The sequence below is a fragment of the Oncorhynchus clarkii genome, chromosome 28 (genome assembly GCF_045791955.1).
Source record: "Oncorhynchus clarkii lewisi isolate Uvic-CL-2024 chromosome 28, UVic_Ocla_1.0, whole genome shotgun sequence".
In the NCBI taxonomy this organism is placed as follows: Eukaryota; Metazoa; Chordata; class Actinopteri; order Salmoniformes; family Salmonidae; genus Oncorhynchus; species Oncorhynchus clarkii.
The window spans coordinates 21,519,196-21,529,456 of record NC_092174.1 but is presented as its reverse complement, the minus strand read 5'-3'; the positions used below and the strand labels follow the sequence as shown (position 1 = coordinate 21,529,456).

The 10,261-nt window shown below is 39.2% G+C and overlaps 1 protein-coding gene across 1 annotated transcript in view; it reads right to left on the bottom strand.

Moving 5' to 3' along the window:
- Window positions 1–2,235: 2,235 nt before the first annotated feature.
- The window catches only part of LOC139386878 (beta-1,4-galactosyltransferase 2-like), a 150,010-nt gene continuing 141,984 nt past the window's right edge, over window positions 2,236–10,261 (bottom strand). The window contains exon 7 of the mRNA XM_071132740.1: window positions 2,236–5,859. Within this exon, the coding sequence (XP_070988841.1) occupies window positions 5,709–5,859 (151 nt within the window). The 3' untranslated portion in view covers window positions 2,236–5,708. The remainder of the gene's footprint in view (window positions 5,860–10,261) is intronic.

The window sequence follows — 10,261 nt, the reverse complement described above, 5'->3', positions numbered from 1 at the left end:
CATGGATAGACTACATGGATAGACTATATGGATAGACTACATGGATAGACTACATGGATATATAGACTATATGGATAGACTGCATGTATAGACTACATGGATATACTATTTGTATAGACCTCATGGTTAGACTACATGGATATATAAACTATATGGATAGACTACATGGATAGATAGACTATATGGATAGACTGCATGTATAGACTACATGGATATACTATTTGTATAGACCTCATGGTTAGACTACATGGATAGACTATATGGATAGATATACTATATGGATAGACTACATGGATAGATAGACTATATGGCTAGACTATATGGATAGATAGACTACATGGATAGACTACATGGATAGACTATATGGATAGATAGACTACATGGATAGACTATATGGAATGACTACATGGATAGATAGACTATATGGATAGACTACATGGATAGACTATATGGATAGACTACATGGATATACTATATGGATAGACTACATCGAAAGACTACATGGATAGATAGACTATATGGATAGACTACATGGATAGACTATACGGATAGACTATATGGATAGACTACAGGGATAGACTATATGGATAGACTACATGTATAGACTATATTGATATACTACATGGATAGTCTACATGGATAGACTACATGGATAGATAGACAATATGGATAGACTACATGGATAGACTATATGGGTAGACTACATGGATAGATTGACTATATTGATAGACTATATTGATATATAGACTATATGGATAGATGTACTATATGGATAGACTACATGGATATACTTTATGGATAGATAGACTATATGGATAGACTACATGGATAGATAGACTATATGGATAGATTGACTGTATGGATAGATAGACTATATGGATTGACTATATGGATAGATAGAATATATGGATAGACTATATGGATAGACTTTATGGATAGATAGATTGTATGGATAGATAGACTATATGGATAGATAGACTGTATGGATAGATAGACTATATGGATAGACTATATGGATAGATCGACTGTATGGATAGATAGACTTTATAGATAGACTATATGGATAGATAGACTTTATGCCAACATCCAAGCCTTGTCATTTCAGGCTCTGATTACACCTCTCCAGTCGAATCTCCTAATGTCTCTTGATTATGTTATTGAATTGTTGTACATAGTTTGTCTTTTATCCATGCCTTTTGTAACTCCCTCCATCTGTCATTAAACACCCAATGTAAACTTACAGTAAGTGAAAATAAAGTGTCTTTGTATGTCCTTGTATGTCAATTAACTATACTGTCTACATTGTGTTGCCATTGTTGTGTAGAAGGATGTTTATTACACACTGGATGTCTTGTCAGTAAGGGGATGCCAGTGGTTCATTGTCCTATTTCCCCAAATCCCTGTTGTTGACAGTTTGGGGACAGTGCTGGCATCTCACCAATAACTGTTTGGTTTTCTGTTTAACCAAGGTGGTGTGGATTTCTCTCTGAGACAGTATGAACATAGTTCTAACACAACCTAGAAATGATCCTTTCTTTGTAATGCATCCACTGATGGGAGCGGGGCTTGGTACATACTGCTATTAGTAAATATTATATTGTTGATGATAATTCCAAAAATGTGCACCACATTATTAGAATTTGGCTAACACAAACAATTTGTAACCTAGGTATAGCCTCCCCTTAGAGGAGCAAAGTAGTTTTAGTGTTTAAATGTTTTGCCGCAATGCAGTGTGATGGTGTTTCTTAATCTCCCTCTAACAATAACACTTACTAGTCGAAAGAACAGCTCAACATTTATAATGACTGATTTATAAAAAATTAAAATACCATTTTTTTTTTTACCTCTACCAATTCCACTTTGTCTTTAAAAGCAGAAGGAGTTCTTTCTTCAGACTCAGCACATTTTCTATTTTCAATTACGCCCCAAAGACAGAGTGAATGAGAAATGTTTCAGAAGTTTCTTTGAATGCCATGGCAACTGGAAACAATGGAGGGAAAAAACTATTATCAGCCCCATTGTCAGGACCGTGGACAGATCCATCCCAATGGCACTACTATTCCCTACTTAGTGCACTACTTTTGCCTGAAGCCCTATGGGCCCTGGTCAAAAGGGGCACTGGACAAAAGTGCACTATAAAGGGAATATGGTGCAATTTGGGATGCAACTGACAACATGCATGTGAAATCTATTTTCTCATCTGGCAAGGAAAAACAAACCAATCACATAAGTGTATCTCATTTACCATCAGATTTATTGATTGTATAGAAAAAGTAGGTTTGATATGACATTATGCATTCTATATAAGATATAACATTTTCAACATTCAATGTACAAAACCTAGATAGATACAGTAAATCTTTAAAAATGCACTCAGGCTTGAAGACCTGAGGCAGTCAGTAGTTGATGTTGTTCTCCAATGCCCTCATCCTATCTTGTTCCTGTTTCAGTTACCCACCACTTCCTTTAAACAACTCTGACAATTATGGAAAAGATTGCTCAATGAGCAGTAGGTTGAAACGTATAAGGAGGAGGAAGCTGTGCAATGTCTGCCAACAGGAGATGGATGAAGAGAGAACTTCAGACACACTCCAAAGGCTGGATAGTACATTAGCATTCCACCTGTCAACTTTTCCTACTCAAGGCTGCTTCAAAAACATGGTCAACGAAAAAAGCTGATGCTCCGCAATTATACATTAGCAGGACAAACTGAAGATAATAATAGTTGACTGCAGGGAGGGTGGGAGCAAAGGGATGCAGCCAAAATGACACCCTATTGCCTACATAGTGCACTACTTTTGACCAGGGCCCATAGGGGCCCCGTAGTGCACTATGTGGGGAATGGGGTGCCATTTGGGATGCAGACAAAGAGTGCTGCTTTAGCACTGATTCATAGCTGGCGAGTTGTGAAAGAGAGAGATAGTCCTGGGAAGGATGTCTCTAAGCTTATGCTGAAAGGTCCACCTGTCAATACGCATCATATCAAATCTATATTATACAGTACCTACAATGTTATACCACAGTCACTATGTGTGGGGTAGTGGGGCAGAATACAGCCTATAGGCCAAACAAGATAATATCATGGATATACCAATATGATTCATGATTAGATTGATATAATAGAACCAATAGGATTTATTATTCCTGTTGTAGCCTACTTGGTTCATGATCTCCATATAGATATCAAGTCAACAGAGCAGACTGAGTTCTATTATACGTTTTCCTCTGTTCACAACACAAATTACATGATAATGCCTGTCCATGCACCTGTAATGATCGCTACTAGCTGTTGAGTGAGTCTACAAGTCTGATATGTACAGAAATCACATCCTGTAGTCTACCGTACACTAAACTAAATATGCAACAATTTCTTGGACTGGAGTTATGATAAAAAGCCATCATTGGCAAAAAAATAAAAATCAAGATTTACTTTAATGAAACCAGTGAATACAACTTCAGTACCAAGTTTTCTCGGGTTGTGTGCTGCATCAGTAGTGAATCTGTTAAACAGATTTTAGGCAATGAGGATGCTAGCTATATGTAAAAGCTCCTTCTCAAAGTTCCAAGTAGTATATTTAGCCTTTTGGAGAATTATTCCCTCAGCATTGAACATAAAAGCAGAAGCTTGGCAGCCTGATGAATCATACTATACTGGGACCATAGGCAGGAATATGTGAAATTCTAAATCCTGTGGTCCACAGTCATCAGAGAGCAGTGCATACACAGTACATCCATTTGACAGTTACATTTAAATAGAGTAGTGTAAAAGGACATCCGTCTCCAGTGTTGAATGGGGAGTAGAGTATTCACTTTGCGTGGTGCTCTCTTTTCCAAGGGCACAACAACTCACACCAGTAGTAACGAACTGAAAAATGAAAAAGCAGAATGAGAGAGAGAGGAGAGAAAAGAGAGAGGATTGTTGAAATCCCGCTGATATTTCTATAGAGGAGCACTGTGCTTCAGATACAGCTGTCTGTGTGTTCATCAGATGGCCAAGTACAGAGAAACATTGTGGTGTTCACAGACACACACGGCACAAAGAGAGAGATATGGCCTTGCCAGAGAGAGGAATAAAAGGCAGTGGAGGGTGTTGTCGAGAGAAAAAAGGGAAATGCACTCCATCTTTAAAAGACTCTTAAAAATAAACAGAGGGGAAACTGGTTGGTTGGAGCATCTCTAAATACTCACTGACTCAAGCCTGGCCAAGAAAACCATTGATAGTACAAAAAGATTTCCACGTCACTTCACACAAAAGGAACGTCATTAAAAAAAATCCCAAAATGCAGCATTCCTTATCATTGCCCCTCATAAAAATTCCGAAGGCATCAGTTTGGTGTTTAGGCAGTACAAAAAAAGGAGAAGAGAGTGAGAGAAGAAAAAGCTTACTTACTTAAGACGTTAAAAGGCTTTCATACACTGGTAGTGTTAATAGTAATACGATATTAGATTTGTTCTTACTGTATGTGGGCTAGTTTTCCATTTATTCTAGGGGAATCCACCCTGAGGAAATAACTAACTTCCGTTGTGTTCTTATCACCTCAGTGCAGTGTGCTTCTGCCTCGGAATGGATGGAATGAATGCTACAATGCAAATATTCACCATACTAGACTCTCCTTATCAACATCATTCACAATTCCCACCACTAGGTTATCAATGCCTTATCATTTTATTAAATTCTAAATGAAAACTAAAACAAAATGAGTAAAGAGTCTTGCATTTTGAGCAAGATATGATCCTCTTCTAAAACTGCCGGTATCCATTGTTAAACAGCAAAGGTTTAAACTCCCATCACTATCTACTATAACCTTTGTGAGTGAGAACACGTCAGAACACGTCTGATGATCACCTGTTAGAACCATGCCAGAAGTTCATCTTATGTTCATTTTACTGGACCTCTCTTCTCCACAAACAGGTCAAAACCAGTTCCTTAGATAGTCATACCCATCCACTACTAGGTCTTTATTCACTGTATGTCTCTCAAACTTGTTTCCATCCACAGATAGTAACAATTCTTTGTCACAAGCAAAAGAGACCAAAGAGAGACCGGAGTTGGTGCACTATGTCGCTCTGCTTCAGAACCATTTGTCAATGGCAGAGACATGGGAAATGGAGAAAGCCTGCGTTAGATGCAGGCACAAACAGTACACATTCATTTTGCGCCAATATAGTATGTTCTGATTGACAGATAGATTCTCACAGAGAGATCAGGGCTGCTCTTCTTGGTTCTGCTCCAGTACCTCTGAATCCCAAACCCAACCCCCAGCGTGTCAACGATCCAATGTCGATATGACTCCCCTTGAACCCTGGACATCCTCATCCCTATTGCTGTGTGTTTCATATACAGTATGCACATTTCCAGAACAGCACTGTGGCTCCAGCCAGGAGAATGAATCTGATCTAATACATCCCGCTTCTTCATCTATTCCTGAGAGTTAGTCCCCCCAGAGTCAGCTAGTCAGCATCCCAGGTTGGAGGCCTGCCGTAACCATTGAGCTGTGAGCAGTGTTGGACTGCAACAGGTGTGTATCTCCACTCAGAGTGGGCTGTGAGGGGTCTTGGCGGGCTCCTAGCCCAGGTCAGTGGGGGGTATCTGGGTCTGCGTCGGGCTGAGGGAGGTGGAGGCAGAGATGGAGGCTCTCTACTGTGCATTATCGTTCTCTGCCCCATCTCCCTCCCTCTCCATGTCCAGGCCGGGTCTCTCTATCTGTCTATCCCCTGAAAGGCCGGGGCGGGGGCTTGCCGATCTCCACAGAGATGTTGGTGTAGAGAGGGTACTTCTTAAACTGGAGCACGCGGTACGTTAACGTGCTGATCCCGTCTCTCTTCATAGTGTTCTTGGTGTTCTGGATCTTATTGAATCTGGAGAAGATGAAGGGAAAAGTCATTATTATTATTACAGGGAAATGTTATCATTGTAGAAAGCAGTGAAATGTTACTGTATGTTTTACTTTTTCATCATTGTGGCTAACATACTGTACAGGTTGGTTTTGCATGTTTCTTGTTATTCCCATATTGGACAATAGGTGGTGATATGGGCATGTATTGGAACTCAGAGGACACATACAGGAATCATACAGCTGTAACAGTCATCCATTGTCCAATGCCAAGGCCGCAATGCCCAATGGTTTTCTCAGATGTCCTTTTACTGTTTGAGAAAGCCATGGATAAACTGCCTCGGTAGCTGTGTGCAGCGCATATCCAATCTTCAAAGAAAAGTGAATGGCTCAAACAAGATGTATTTTTATGTGCTTTGACATTAGCCCACTACGACACAATCCAAGTCAACCTAAGAAGAACCCAGCAGCAGCAGCTGAACAGAGATTTCTATAGACACAGATCTATTTAGGAATCTACATTAAAGCTAAATTACTTTTAGGCTATGTGCCCTTTAAATGACAGGGTAAAGAGTGACAGAGAGAGAGGGGGGAGAGATTTATCTATAAAGCCTGACTGTGCTCTACTACTGTACTTAATCAGTCTCTCAATGATCTCACAATGAGGCCTGTGTTGGAGAGATCTGAGATATTCTCACATATTACTTAAATATGGACTGTAATAGTGGAAAACGGCATCTCTCAGAGTAAGGAGTCACACTAAAAGCTTCCCTAATTCATGTTTTGGTGCCTATTTATTTAGGCAAGGCAGCAGGCAAAAAAGCCATAAAACCACCACTTAACATGAGATGATTTATGATTGGATATTTGATGATGACGCTACTCTGGAAGGAGGAAGCCTTGTATCCACTGATTTAATATGCATGAGCCGCGGTGCACGGAGGTGTTAACTAATCTTTTGGACTTGAGATGAATGGTAGGCTTTCTTCTTTTGGCAAGCCTAATGTCTCATTACCATGTCTAAACCACATCTCCTACATCCTACTGACCAAACAGAGCAGGGTGGGGCCAGTAACAGAGCTGTAGAGGTAGGCAACATGAATCAACAAAAACATCCATGTTGGTAAACAGTAAACACTGGTCGTAGTAGGAGATTAGAACTACTCTCTCCTGGGTACACTGACGGATGCCCTGGAATGTGTGGAGGGTAAGATTGGTTTTCTAGCAGAATCTGCATAATTATGGTAAACAGGGCTAATTTGTTGAGCTAAGAGTAATTTTGGAGGCATAATGCTTTATCATGCGAGGACAGGTACAACATAATAATCAGAGTGCAAGGATAGAATAATTAGTTTTTTTCAGGAAATAAAACAGTTTTTAGAGACAGTGACTTAAAAAATATATATATATATATATTTTTTTTATTAGGATCCCCATTAGCTAACGCCATAACGCTAGCTAATCTTCCTGGGGTCCAACACCAATTAACAAGACATTACAAACAACCACAATCAAGACTTCACAAACATTTGACAAGTAGACAATACAGATAATTAAAAAACCTGACAGGAAACACATTTAACATTCAGTTGATGCTTTCTATTTCCTGTCCAGTCATATGGTCTATCACATTAGATGTTCTTTCTATTTCCTGTCCAGTCATATGGTCTATCACATTAGATGTTCTTTCTATTTGCTGTCCAGTCATATGGTCTATTACATTAGATGTTCTTTCTATTTCCTGTCCAGTCATATGGTCTATCACATTTGATGTTCTTTCTATTTCCTGTCCAGTCATATGGTCTATCACATTAGATGTTCTTTCTATTTGTTGTCCAGTCATATGGTCTATCACATTAGATGTTCTTTCTATTTCCTGTGCAGTCATATGGTCTATCACATTAGATGTTCTTTCTATTTCCTGTCCAGTCATATGGTCTATCACATTAGATGTTCTTTCTATTTCCTGTCCAGTCATATGGTCTATCACATTAGATGTTCTTTCTATTTGTTGTCCAGCCATATGGTCTATTACATTAGATGTTCTTTCTATTTCCTGTCCAGTCATATGGTCTATCACATTAGATGTTCTTTCTATTTCCTGTCCAGTCATATGGTCTATCACATTAGATGTTCTTTCTATTTCCTGTCCAGCCATATGGTCTATCACATTAGATGTTCTTTCTATTTCCTGTACAGTCATATGGTCTATCACATTAGATGTTCTTTCTATTTCCTGTCCAGTCATATGGTCTATCACATTAGATGTTCTTTCTATTTCCTGTCCAGTCATATGGTCTATCACATTAGATGTTCTTTCTATTTGTTGTCCAGTCATATGGTCTATCACATTAGATGTTCTTTCTATTTCCTGTCCAGCCATATGGTCTATCACATTAGATGTTCTTTCTATTTCCTGTCCAGTCATATGGTCTATCACATTAGATGTTCTTTCTATTTCCTGTCCAGTCATATGGTCTATCACATTAGATGTTCTTTCTATTTGTTGTCCAGTCATATGGTCTATCACATTAGATGTTCTTTCTATTTGTTGTCCAGTCATATGGTCTATCACATTAGATGTTCTTTCTATTTCCTGTCCAGCCATATGGTCTATCACATTAGATGTTCTTTCTATTTCCTGTCCAGTCATATGGTCTATCACATTAGATGTTCTTTCTATTTCCTGTCCAGTCATATGGTCTATCACATTAGATGTTCTTTCTATTTGTTGTCCAGTCATATGGTCTATCACATTAGATGTTCTTTCTATTTGTTGTCCAGTCATATGGTCTATCACATTAGATGTTCTTTCTATTTGTTGTCCAGTCATATGGTCTATTACATTAGATGTTCTTTTATTCTTTTCTTGAAGGTGGGTTTACTTTTTGCCTGAGAAATATGGATGGTAAAGAGTTCCATTCAGCTATGGCTCGATATAAGGCAATTTGTCCTTGGCTTGGGTTGTCTTAGATGCCCTGAATTTGCCTGTCTGGTTTGGTGGTTATGCGTGTTGCTAGTATGTACTAACCGGACTGAAAAATACTGTGTTTTTTTTAAAAATATAACATTCAGAAGAAAATCAGAAGACTGGATAGTAAATTGTTTTCAACGTGAAGCCATGAGAGATTCTGATGCATTTGGATAATATTCATGCGGTTAGAGCAATGAAGAGAATCTGGCAGCCCTGTTTTGAGCCATTTGGAGCTTTTTCATATCTTTCTATGCTGCAGATGACCATATAACTGGACAGTACTCTAAGTGTGATAGGACCAGGGATTGACCATATAACTGGACAGTACTCTAAGTGTGATCGGACCAGGGATTGACCATATAACCAGACAGTACTCTAAGTGTGATAGGACCAGGGATTGACCATATAACTGGACAGTACTCTGTGTGATAGGACCAGGGATTGACCATATAACTGGACAGTACTCTAAGTGTGATAGGACCAGGGATTGACCATATAACTGGACAGTACTCTAAGTGTGATCGGACCAGGGATTGACCATATAACCAGACAGTACTCTAAGTGTGATAGGACCAGGGATTGACCATATAACTGGACAGTACTCTGTGTGATAGGACCAGGGATTGACCATATAACTGGACAGTACTCTGTATGATAGGACCAGGGATTGACCATATAACTGGACAGTACTCTAAGTGTGATAGGACCAGGGATTGACCATATAACTGGACAGTACTCTAAGTGTGATAGGACCAGGGATTGAATCACCTGATTCAGTGTGCTAGATGTTACATACTCTGAAAATGTTCTTGTAACAGCAATTCCCTTACCCATCTTAATAACAATATTATCTATGTGTTCTGACCATGATAAAGCTGCGTCCTAGTAGTTTCGTTTTTCTCACTTGCTCTACATGCGTTCTATTCATCGACAAATTGAATTGGGGATCATCAGCAAGCATATATCTTGAACCAAATACAGTACATTGAGTTTTAGAAACAAGACACTGTTGTTCTTCTTGTGCATCCTTCCTCTATGTACTACACACCACAGGAGCTTGGTGGCACCTTAATTGGGGAGGACTGGCTCGTGTTAATGACTGGAGTGGAATCAGTGGAATGGTATGAAATACATCAAACACATGGTTTCAGGTGTTTGATGCCATTCCATTTGTGCCGTTCCTGCCATTATGACGAGCCGTCCTCCCCTCAGCAGCCACCTGTGCTACACACATCATAATTGACGAGTATATAGGCTTATTATGACCTTATTATTAAAACATCAGAGGCTTTAATATCTTAACTCCAGTGAACCGGGCTAAAGGCCCTAAACATACTGATCAAAGCACCTTAAAACTCCTCATTTAATACCCAAGAATAAAGAGGAAAACTTCAGCAGCACCAGCCCAGTAAATACGCTGTGTGCACCCTCTCTAAAAGGTTTGGCTATAAAA